The sequence below is a fragment of the Macrobrachium nipponense genome, chromosome 45 (genome assembly GCF_015104395.2).
Source record: "Macrobrachium nipponense isolate FS-2020 chromosome 45, ASM1510439v2, whole genome shotgun sequence".
Taxonomy (NCBI): domain Eukaryota; kingdom Metazoa; phylum Arthropoda; class Malacostraca; order Decapoda; family Palaemonidae; genus Macrobrachium; species Macrobrachium nipponense.
This window is the reverse complement of record NC_061105.1, coordinates 7796099-7808598: the sequence shown is the minus strand read 5'-3', so window position 1 is coordinate 7808598 and position 12500 is coordinate 7796099. Positions and strand designations below refer to the sequence as shown.

Sequence of the window (12500 nt, the reverse complement as noted above, 5' to 3'; positions counted from 1 at the left end):
GAAGAAAGACACAGCTTTCCAGTCCTTCTCAGAGAAATGAAATGATGAGGAATGTCCTGTGTAATTCTATTCAAATTGAATAGATGGGTGATTATGGTGTATACTACACTCATTTTGATTCCAAGGTTTGGGGCTCAGTAAGTGTGTCTGATTTTGTGTGTGTGTATATATATATATATATAAAGATAAAGATAAAGAAATTAGAGGTCGTACATAATGCATTGGATGTTACACCATTTCCTTAATAAAAATGCCCTCGGTATGATCTTGTTATATTGGACTGTATTGCAAATTAAGAAATGCATTTGTGCAGAGGTAATTGCAATGCAACACCTGTGCCTCAATTAGTGGATCAAATTAGCCCCCCCTTTATTAGCAAGAGTACTTAGTGGGATGGTGCGGAACGTTGCCGCAGGTTTCCATAATTGATGAAATCATTTGCAGATGTTTGCGTGTTTTCGATGTTGAAAAGGTAGAGACATTAACTCGTAACTCATGAAAGTGTTGTTGAATTAAATAAAGTTTGGGATAATGAATTTATTTGCCTAAATGCTATACACAAGTGAATTAAAATATATTTCAGTCATTATGACAAAATGTCAAGCTTGTGATAGGTAAAAAAATGGTCTGCTCTAAACTGGACAAACTTTGTAATCTTATCACATTTTCATACCCATGCAAAGATAAGTGTAATCTGTTGACATGTATACTTAAGTATACTTAGTATGAGTAGATCCATTCAATACAGGCTGTTATGAGGTGATGGTAACCAAAGTATGAGTAGATCCATTCAATACAGGCTGTTCTGAGGTGTTGTTAACCAAAAGTCCAATACTCTGAGCTAAAAGGGCTTAGAAAGGCTAATTTTATGAAACAATAAAGCACTATTTTATAAGGCTGAAGTAATTGCTGGTGAAAAGTCATTTGAAGCCTATGGCAATCACTTGATTTCAGCATCATTTTGTTGAGGTTATTTTATCATCCCTTTTTTGGAGTTCCATTTTCAGCAGAATGTTTTAATACCTATTTCTTGGGATATCATTATTGGAGAATTGTATTTACATCTATGTCTTGTGATATACCATTTATAGAGTATCCACTTCTCATTATGTCATTTGCATTAGACTATCCATATTATTGTAGAAGAATGGCCATCTCGTGCGATGTCATATGTTTGAGAATATCAATTTTGTGTGATGTTATTTGTAGGAGAAAATCCTTTTCTTGTGATTTCTTTCGTAGGAGAATATCCTTTTTGTGCAATGTCAAACGCAGCAGAATATCCTTTCCTCATCATGTCGTTTCAAGGAGAATATCCATTTCTTACCATTTTCCTTCACCTCAGGTACAATTTCGACAAGAACGCCCTTGTGGTAACAATTGTGAAATGCTCTGACTTACCAGCCAAGGACCTGGCTCTCACATCTAGCGACCCTTACGTGAAGTTGCAGCTCCTACCTGAGAAACAACACAAGGTCAAGACTCGCGTCCTCAGGAAGACACTCAACCCAGTCTATGATGAAGATTTTACCTTTTATGGCATTAACTACTCCCAGTTGCAGGTAAGGCCTTGTTTTGTTAGTGGGAAAAAAAGAAGTGAAGAGCAGATGTTATTGAAATGTTTATTGTGTTTGGTATTGGAGTGAAAAAGTTTCGTTGGGTTGTAAGAATAGGAGATGAGAAGGAAAGGAGATGAAATGATAATTATGATCCAGTATAGAGGTACTGAAAATGGAAGAACAAGCGGAATAAAAAATGTTGTCCATCATTAGTAATTATAGCTTCCAGTACTTGAGATTTGCCATCCTCCCAGTACATAAAAGCAAGAAAGGTTAAAATCTGAACATGGTCTTTAGTTAGAGCAATGATGATTGCCAGCAGTCAAAATATTATATCCTTCTAACAGAGAAAATTGCATGTAAAGTTTGTGGTAAGAATACTTGTAATTTCATATTTAGTTCCTTTCTAGACTTCTTTTCCATATTTAGTTTCTGTGACTTTTTTATATTCATCTTTCCTTTGTTTTTCCAGAACATAACTCTCCACTTTGTGGTGTTGAGCTTCGACCGTTACTCCCGTGACGATATCATCGGAGAGGTCGTGGCTCCTCTCGGACAACTGGACCTCACCAACACGGAGAATTCAATTAGCCTCACGCGAGAGATTAACCCCCGGTCTCTTAAGGTAACCCCACACTTCCTCAAGGTAACCTTCTTTTGTGTTCCCCCAAAAAGGTAATCTTTAACACCAAAGGTAACCCTTGGTCTCTCTAAAATACGGATTACTTAGCACTACTTGGGCACTGTTTCCAGGAAAAATATCTTTATAAGTATAAGTCTTGCTTCCCCTTCGGTTCTAACTTCAGGAAAGATAGTTTCTCAAGTTGAGTCGTCCCATACGAAGTTCAAGTGATCTTTTAGGAATAATGCCTACATTTTCCAAGAGATTTGCTTTTATTATCAACCTTGCAACCTTCAGAATATCTATACAAATCCCAAGAGCTGTTCTTTGATTCTTCCATCAAGTTCTCTTTTTTATGTCTGCTCCTTCCTGAATGCTATATATTTTTATTATTGCTTTATGGGGTGCAATCGTCTGTTGTTACTTTTGTTATTGGAGAGTAATTATCCTTGAAAGTTATATTAACTCAGTTAACTTTTCAGTTTTGTTATTGATGTCTGCATTATCCTTGAATTTGTCTCATCGTCATTATTTTGAATAGAATTATAGTTTTAAGTTATGGAAAGAATTGAAAGTTAATTATCTGATCACATTCAGCATCACTCATCTTTCTCCTAACTGAGCTCTTTCGTTGTAGCTTTACAGTAAGTCATGACGACGTACCGCGTTGACTGTTCATTTCAGAGTCTGAAAAGCTTAGGATTTTCTTAAGATTAAAGTGGCCCCCAAAGACAAGCAGTGAGAAACTTTAGCCATCTATTTGATTATTTTATGATGAGAAGATTAGCCCCTTCCCCCCATTCCCAATTGATCAGTGAGAGAAGCTCAGGCCACGAGAAGTCTCATGATTTTATTTTTGCGATTGCATTTACATTACGAGTTTGATTCCTTTATTGTAAGTATATGAAGTGGTATTTTGGCATTTGTTAGTGATAAAAACTCGTAGATTTCAAATTCATTATCTTTCCATTTGACTTCAGAGACTGTTTGTGGCTTTAGTCTTACAATGGGATAAAATATTGACTATTCCTCACAGTATGTTCACTTTTCCCTATCACCAGGTTTGCCACAGTAACTTTTTTTTTTACCCCTTTGAATGTTGTGGTGATAATGTATTTCAGTAGCATACGACTAAGCATGCACTTCAATTAGCTTGTTATTAATTTCCTGATTGATTCTTAAATTGATTCCATCTTTATAATACAGTATACCGCTGTACTTAATTACAGTACGTAGAAATTTTAAATACCTTTGCAAGACATTAATATTTGAACAAAGCTTTGTTATTGACTCATTTTCCCTGTATCAAAGACTCTATCCTTTCTTTTAATTGAATTTTAATTGCACACTCTCTACATACCTATATCATTGTTAGATTTTGTTACTTTTCCCTGACCTTCAAATTTTATTATTCTTGATATTTAGAGGATTAAGAATTTTCGTTGGTTTATAAAACACCAATGAAGTGTTGGTTTACCTTGGACTTCAAAATACAATCACTTTTCTCAGGAATTTTCTTGTCAGCTTAGGAATGATATTTGTATCGGATGAAAACTGAGGATCAAGATGTTAATTCTGAATACTATCACCAGTATTTTGAACCATTGTTAGTGCCGTCTGCTGAAGGTCATTCGGCTGTTCTGAAATCAGAGTTACTGTTGATCCAGTTTTGAAGGCATTATGTTATGCTTTTCACACTTGACTTCTGTGTACATAATGTTCTCTAACATTATGAAATTGTGGTGGGAGGGGGGTCCAAATAAGAATATATTTTACCATTTTGATGGAAAGGCATTGTTTCACCAGCTAGAACAACAGCTAATGTCAGGTGAATATCATTGTTTAGAAAATTATTTTTAGTGAAAGTGATAATCTCTGTAAATAATTAAACCTTACTATAATTCCCATGAAGAATGGTTAGTGAATGTCTCCATTCCCATTGAAATACTTATTGAAGGTAACAAAAAAAATCTTGCACACTAGCAAGCCAACATGCCAACATACCATGATATATGGGTTTATAACAACATACAAAAAAACGACAGTTCCAAATTTGTTGACAGTTGCGTTGTCGTTTTTTGTAATCCACGATGAGTCTGCTATTAATCAGCAGATATGCAAAGCATGCTGATGGTTTGAACATTTTTAAGGACATTTCAAGTACGTTTTATAAAAAGCTTTGAAAATTATAGTTGCTGTTAGGTTAAACAAAACTCTAACTTTTGGTTAAAGGAGCCTGTTCCAAAACTCAGACAGTTTGTAAAGAAAAACTTTGTTTAATAAAGATTTGCTCCATCCCCAGTATGTAGCAATAGGTGTAAGGAAATCTGTATATAATCCCAAAAGCAAATTTAAATTATAGGTGTTGTGTTGAGGCATGCATGTGTATATGAATACCCACATATGCATATCCATACCCATGTATACTTTATATATAAAACATACATTATGCTGCAATAATGTTTAGATTAAAAGTAAGAGTTAAAATAATTACTTCATTGCATCCCTGATAAAAGTTAAATATAATCCATCCGTTATCTCTTGATCTTGGTCATGAGTGGCACCATGCTCTCTTCCTCCATGATAAGAAGCCCATCTCACCTGTAGCGATGAGTGTTACCACAATTGTGTTTCTCCCTTTATGATGTGGTGCCTACCCACAGATCCGTTCGCAGGGACGGGGAGAGTTGCTGGTCTCCCTATGTCACCAGCCGGCAGCTAACCGCTTGACTGTGGTCGTCCTCAAGGCCCGGAATCTACCGAAGATGGACATTACTGGACTGTCTGGTAAGGCTGTTAAAGTTTACTCATTGCTAATTCATATTAAAGAAAGGCTGATCCATAAATATGTTATCTTAGTGAATCAGATTTGTTCAGTTATTTGAAAAATATTGTCTGAAATGGTAATAGTATTTAACTTTTTGTAAGATTTTATTGATGAGTATTAGAATTTTTATGTAGTATTTAGCCATAACCACTCTTTATAGTTAGAATGAATGCTGTTGGAAGCTATACCCATTAAGCTGCTAAGTAATAGTCCAAGAATGTTATATAAATTTTCACAAAAGCTTCTACCATAGAAGAAAAGAAGACAGGTAGTGAAGTTGATAGTGAGGCATATATTAAAATCAGTTCACATAGGAACAGAGGTACAAGCATTTTTCATTAAGAATAAAACCCCTCATAGATATATGGTAAATATTTTTAACCAAAAATATTGCCAACTCAAACTCCAGTTCAAGGTTCACAGATGCTTAGCAGAAGCCCCAAGGAAGAGATTTACACTGTACATTAGGATAGCCTACAGCTGAATCATAGTTTTGTATGAAAACTGACATGATCCTGAGAAAAAATTTAGTGAGCTACTCTAGACAATTTGCAGTGCAGATCAATCCCCACTGCAGCCGTCTTAGCATCCTACTTTAGTAGTGTTAAGATTTTAGTGTAATGAATCTAAACACTTGAGGAGACTATCTGGCAGACTGAAATTACATTTTCAGTGTTCCTGCGTAGTCAGACTAAATAATACGTTTCCGAATTAGACTATCACAAATCTCTTGTTCCTGCAGATCCGTATGTGAAGATCTACCTCCTGTCAAATGGACAGCGAATAGCCAAGAAAAAGACGCACGTGAAGAAACGAACCTTAAACCCTGTCTTCAATGAATCCTTCGTGTTTGATCTTCCAGCCGGCATCGAAGGGCTGGAAAGCATCAGTCTGGAATTCCATCTGCTGGATTGGGATCGGGTCACCAAAAACGAGGTCAGTCCATGTTATAGAATTTTCACATTGGATCAAAATTGGGTGGGCCGTTTATATAGTCCATGTGTATAATTTATATTTAGTACCCTATGATTGTAAGAGTCAGGGGGCACTGAATAAATTACATGTGTGCAGTTCATGGACCTCACCAGTAGGTATTGAGCTGGTTATATTTTAATGGAGCTCCAGAGGTTTTGATATTTGTTTTGTTTTAAGGCATTCAGACATTTTGAAGTAATGCAAATCGTTGATATCAGATGTAACTGTAGATTCAGTCATTAGCAAGCATGTAATCACAAAATTTCTTTTTGTTGTTGAAGGTTTTAGAATTATAACTATTCGCGAGGATGTGTTCCACAGAGTAACCCGCGAATCTTGAGAAAGCAAAAACGGGGGATTCACTGTAGTAAACATTTCTGATATACTATTGTATTTTCTCTTCACATTTTTTGTGGAGTATACATGAGACTTCATTAAAAAGAATTCCTCATCCATCGCAGGTAATTGGTCGCCTCGAACTGGGAGGAGCCCGAGCAGCGGCCTGTGGGTCAGCCAATCACCACTGGAGTGAGGTTGTGACATCACCCCGTCGCCAGATTGCCGAATGGCACAAGTTGCGCGAATAAGTCTTTATTTTGGTTTCGCTTATTTTTCTCTGTGAAGGTTTTCACAGCTTATATTTTCTTTTATGCCAAGGGATACAATTCAGACTAGCAAAAGTTCATGTCACCAAGAGAGATTGTGCAACACTGTATTAGTGCTTCAGAGATGAAGTGGCCATTCAGTCTGATGATAAATGAATTGTGACTCTGGAACTGAAATGTAATGTGTATTCACATGGTAAGGAAGAGGTGTGTTATGTATATTTATTTACACACTTGACATCAATACATTTTAACTGATACATGTATACATAGGCACCATGAAGTTAAAAGTTTTACTTTTATTTTAATTGTGCTAATTTTTAATGGTTTGAGTCAAATCATATGTAATTAATCATTCAATATGTTAGTACAAAATGATAAAATCTATACTAAGCAGGTATTTATTATAGTTGAGCCAGTAGATGCTCTGTGTGCTCCTTCATAAAAGACTGAACATACCATTTTGATACCTATTTTGCTTGATATTTCATGTCTTAAATGTCATTGTTACATAAATATTTGCCTTTTGGCTGTTTAAGAACATTTGCAAGAGTAAAAACTCACTTCGGGTAAAATTAGTGAAATTCAAATCAGATTCAGCATGGAGTTGTTACATATAATTTCATATTTGAATTGGGTAAAGAGATATCTACTTATACCCTGAAACTAGTGCTTTTGTAATTTCTTTAGTACATGATTGAAGAATCACACTGGGCTCTGTGGATCTATTTTGACATTCATTGGAAACTCGCATATTAAGAAATGCATTAAGAACAGTTAAAGACAATTTCACCTTCCTTCCACCAGTCTAAAACTTCATAGATGTATATGTACGAAGCACTTTCATAGATTTTGAGAGTTCAGAATTTTCATTGAATGGTAATGCTTATTCATCATCACAAAATGTAATCAGTTGGTGAGGCTACAAGGAGGCATACATTCTGGATGGAAGGCAGTGCTTATATGAGTCAGGTAATGCAAAAGTACCATTTGCCAACTAATGTTGATTCTTTGGAAAATTTTTCTTTGCTTTTCTTAAGTTTAGAACGATATTAGAACTAATACCTAATTTATGTGGAGGAAGATTAAGGAAGCTGTTAGGTATAGCAGTGTTAATTAAGATATGTTTAATTACCAGACAGATATTTTTGCTAGCAGAACCTCTCAGTGCAATGTAAAATACGGTCCGTTTCTAGCCACTTAATTTTTTTGAGGTGAATATGAAGTGGTGTGTCAGAACCTGACTGCCATTAGAAGATACAATGTTTTCATTTCAGGCTGTGGTGTTTATAATCATCTAGGATCATATCTCATCTAATTTGGTCAGATTCCTAGTTTTCTTTTATTCTGCAGAGCTTGTAGCAAAAGAGTGGTAGAAAACTATATTTTTTGGTCTCGGCTGTAAGCAATAGCATTCCAAAGGACTAGCTTTGAGCATTTGTGTCTCTGGAGCTTCTTGAGCCAGAATGAATCTTCTAAAAGATGCTGCAGCAGAAGCTCTCATTCCAGTTTGTAAGGAGATCGTTGTTCGTAGGATTTAGCGTTAACTAGACAATAAGATACGGCAAGAGTTGGAAAGCTTTCTAGCTCTGCAGCATGTTTGAGGTTGACAAATACCTGGAAGTTCATAAAGAGTTTTGTGCCGTTTTTCTGGCCTTAATGTATGCTTACGTATAATGTAAAATTAGTTTAAATCTGAAATATCAAATAATATTCAATAGCTTTCAGTCTTCAAATCAAATACTTACAACTGGTTATGATAGGAAGGTAGACAGAGGGGGTGGGGGGTGGGGAATGAAGGCATTGTAAAGCAAGAAACATGGGCGAATGAAATCCAGTGATCAATTGAAGACTCTTTTGCAAAATTTTAGTCCCTGCTTGCAGTTTGTCGTATCTGATACAAAAAAAAGAAACTTACTGAATATTTTGAGCAAACTCTTCCGAACTGAAAATTATGTCCATTGCAGGGACTAGAATTGAGCTCAAATCCTACCACATATTATATAATATATATACATTATATATACATGTCCACTTTGCTATTTATAAACATACATGTCATTAATCGTGATAGAATATATAGATATATAAATTATATATTTTCCTTGTTTTAGAAGTATCATTTGTCAAGAATATATGTTCTTGTGAATTAAGGTGAATCAGTGTTGAGTCGAAAATGCATAAAGGGTTTATAGTACTGTCATAAAAATATACCATAGTTTTAGCAGGATCCACGGCTTCTACACCGGAGGGAAAACATGACCATCTGTTATAAAATTGCCCACCCAGGGGACAAATGGAATAAATTACCTCTCGAGTCAATGCATTTTCGAAATCTGACTGTTGTGGATAGACTGTCGACAGGGTGAAGGTTTTACCTAACAAGATTCAGTTTGTACTTTCTCCTACTTTAAAGGGTAAAGATATACTTTTTTTGTCATGAATACTATTTGTTGTTTCACAGCTCTTAGATTCCTGCACAGTTTCCTGTATAACTAAATGACTTAGTTAGTGAGGGTACATTATCTTCAATTCATTATATAAGTTTTAAATTTTTATTTTATCAGTGAGAATAACTCTTGGTGAATTCTTGTGGGTAAGAACCTGTTATTGACACATGACTCGGGTATTTATGTAGTACTGTATTATTTTCGTAGATTAATTACCAATATGACTCCCAGAGGTAGAAATCAGCAAAGTTTCTTTATGAAGTAGAAAGCTACGAAGGGCAAAACAGGGTTGACTTGATTTGGGTTTTCTTCAGTGGCTGTATGATGATGGAAAGGGAACAGAATTGATTACTCATAGAATCTCGCTTTGTTTGATCATCGTGGCAAGTGTTACAGTACATCCAGCTTGCATGATTTTATGTGCGAGTGGCTCCATCTGTCACAGATCTGCTGTAAAATACAGTATACATGAATTTCTTGTGAGATATTTTTTTAGGGATTGAATAGTTTAATAAAGAGTTAGGTAAACTAAAGTGTTCGAGTAACTATGAGAACGAGTGATATGAAGAAGCTGGCGAGTCCTTTCATGGACCTTATATACTTGTATCTTTCTCTCTGTCCTACTGTGGCCAGGGACCACACTCTTGTGACCCATATATGAGCTATTTTCACAAGCACATCATAACTGTCACTTTTAGCTAATGTTTCATACTGCTGCCTTCCTTCTCCTTAGTTTCATAGACTGGTCCTTTGCTGTACATATGACTTCAGGCAAATACAGTACTACAGTACAGTACTAAGCGTACTTCTGAAATCTGAAGATTCTGAATGGCATATGATGTGTCCTGGAGAAGTCTGTTGTTCGTGAGTGCTTTCAAGCCATAGAATTTTAAGAAGAAAAATTGGAGTTCTGTAAACGCAGTTTTTAACGTTATAACTGATACATGACAGGGCAGTATTTGTAATATTTCATCATGTATTGTATGCCATGCTTTAGCAGTGGTCAGAATGCTCTTGTGCAGTCATGTCATTTCAGTTCAATACATTGTTGGTCCACAATGAATATTTCAATCTTTTTGCTTCTGTGTTTAGACCTCAGCAAGAGTCCATCAAATCAGCTTCTAAATATTAAGATGTCCCGGTCAGAGAAAACTTGTTTCAATCTCACTCAAAGCAAAAGTAATTCTAAGTCGTAGTTGAGAATGCTTAGATCTTCGTAAGAAATTAATGTCTCCAAGTGCTTGTCAAGCAGAAGCTTCGCAATAAAGCAAGAAGCATATTTAAGGAATGTGTTGCAGGATGGGAATTTCATTTTCTGGCTATATTTGAGCTGAACCACATCAGATCTTAAGTGAAGAAAGAAAGAAAGTTCGTGTTCATCTCAGCATCAAGGGGCGTGCAAACCTCATCTGTTTGCCACACTAACAAATTAATTCAAGTACACACATACAGTATGTATAAGTATGTATATTTATTTAAATATTTTGTGCTGTACTAAATTTACAGCATATCTTTTGTGTATGTATACACACACACACACACACCAAACATAAACTAAAAGGATTTAGGTGTGGATATATAGAGCAGAGTATATTGATCCTTGAGTATAAAGTTCATATTTATGTTGAAGTAACCAACTTGAATTGATTATGTTCACAGTTCCTTAAAGTTTGCATCTCGATTTAATATATACACACGTACTGTATGTGTGTGTGTGTGTATTTACATATATGACATAAGATTTAAATAAGTACTCATACAATATATTTATATCAAACTATGTGCTGTATCTATCAGTCATGAAGAGATGTTTCACAGGTATATTATGTTCCATAGAAATTGTCATTAATCAATGCAGCATCATGGGAAAACAAAAGGATTCAGTTGACGTATCATCTGGAATAGTGGAACAAGAAATAAATATCCACTCTCTGTTGCCCTTGTTTTATTCAAAGACCTAATCCCTTCTTGCGGGTAGCCTACAAAGGGCTGCCCCTTGATATAAACTGCTACAAGATAAATGATATAGTGTGCTTCCTATGTTAGCAGAACTGGTCACATTTCTCTCCCCGTATAGAAAAATTCAGTAAGTTTCCATCTCCTGCTGTATGTATTGTATAGAACACATCATTGTTGTGTAGTACAGTTGACCAATGGATTTCGCTAGTTTTGGGCTTATGGATTTGACAAAGAACAGAATTTTCATCAGATATTAAATGGAATATTTTTTATTTAGTGTTGTGGTCATTTGCATAAACTAACAGAAGTTCTAAGAAAAAAGTTATTTCTGGTGATAGAAGTTCACTCTCGTCGTGGTTCAGAATTCATGTAAAGCTGTTGGTCCCGTTGCTGAATAACCACTGGTTTCATGCAACGTAAAAGCATCATACAAACAAACAAATAAGAAAAAAGTAACACACAAGCCACAGACAATATCTTTTGCCATTAAGGAAAACATAAACAAGGAGAAAGCAACAGACAGTACACAAACCGTTGAAATATGCAGAGGAAACTATCACACTAAGTGCTGTACTTAGAATATATTTTTTCATTACCAACATGAATACTTTAAAAAACGTTATTAACTGTTATAAATTACAGCTCTAAAGGCCCGTCCACACGGCCGAGCTTTGCTCGACGAACTCTGTTCGATGTGACGTCAGAAGCGGAGAAAATGCGGCAAAGTTCTGACTTTTCCCGCTGTTTCTCCGCTTCTGACATCACATCGGACAAAGTTCGTCGACCAAAGCTCGTCTGTGTGGACGGGCCCTAAAAGAACTGCTGACCTGTTCATTTCGATGAGGGATCCTAGCAGCTTTGTCTCAGTTCCCAACCTTGTTCACATCTTTATCTCAAGCAGTGATGAGTACCATATCTTTAGTGTGATACAGCTGTGAAGTCTTGAAGTCAATCAACACTCATAACTTAAAGCTGTTTTTACTCCTGCAAGTGCTACCAAGAGGCGAAAGACAATGAAGATCAAGTACGACGAGAAACTCCTAGATTTGCTACGTTTTGCAGACTAAAAATGCTGCGTGCCTTTGGCCCCTAGCTGCAACCCCTTTCGTTCCCTTTACTGTCCCTCCTTTCATATTCTCTTTCTTCTATCTTACTTTCCAACCCCTCCTAACAATTGATTCATTGTGCAACTGTGAGGTTTTCCTCCTGTTACACCTTTCAAAGCTTTTACTATCAATTTCAATTTCAGTGCTGACTGACCTCATTGGTCCCCGTGTTTGGCCTAAATGGTGTATTCAGTTCAACTCAATTCAAGAATGCTTTGGTTAACCTACCATCACAGGATCACTTGGTTGATTTTGACTTACATACATAAGAAAACATTAATCTACGCAGCCATCACTGTTAATGCAGCAACAAAGGCAAAAATTGCATTGTGCAAAATGCTTCTCCGTCTCTCATTTGGAAAATAGGTCCCCAGTGCTTGGGCTTGTCCCTAAATTT

General features: G+C 35.9%; 1 protein-coding gene across 1 annotated transcript in view; it reads left to right on the top strand.

Moving 5' to 3' along the window:
• Positions 1-10974, top strand: part of LOC135214365 (synaptotagmin-4-like) — a gene marked incomplete in the record, with an annotated part of 167165 nt that extends 156191 nt beyond the window's left edge. The window contains 5 exon segments of the mRNA XM_064248595.1: positions 1346-1562; positions 2032-2184; positions 4845-4968; positions 5751-5944; positions 6445-10974. Of these exon segments, the coding sequence (XP_064104665.1) occupies positions 1346-1562; positions 2032-2184; positions 4845-4968; positions 5751-5944; positions 6445-6570 (814 nt within the window).
• Between the last annotated feature and the right edge of the window lie 1526 nt (positions 10975-12500).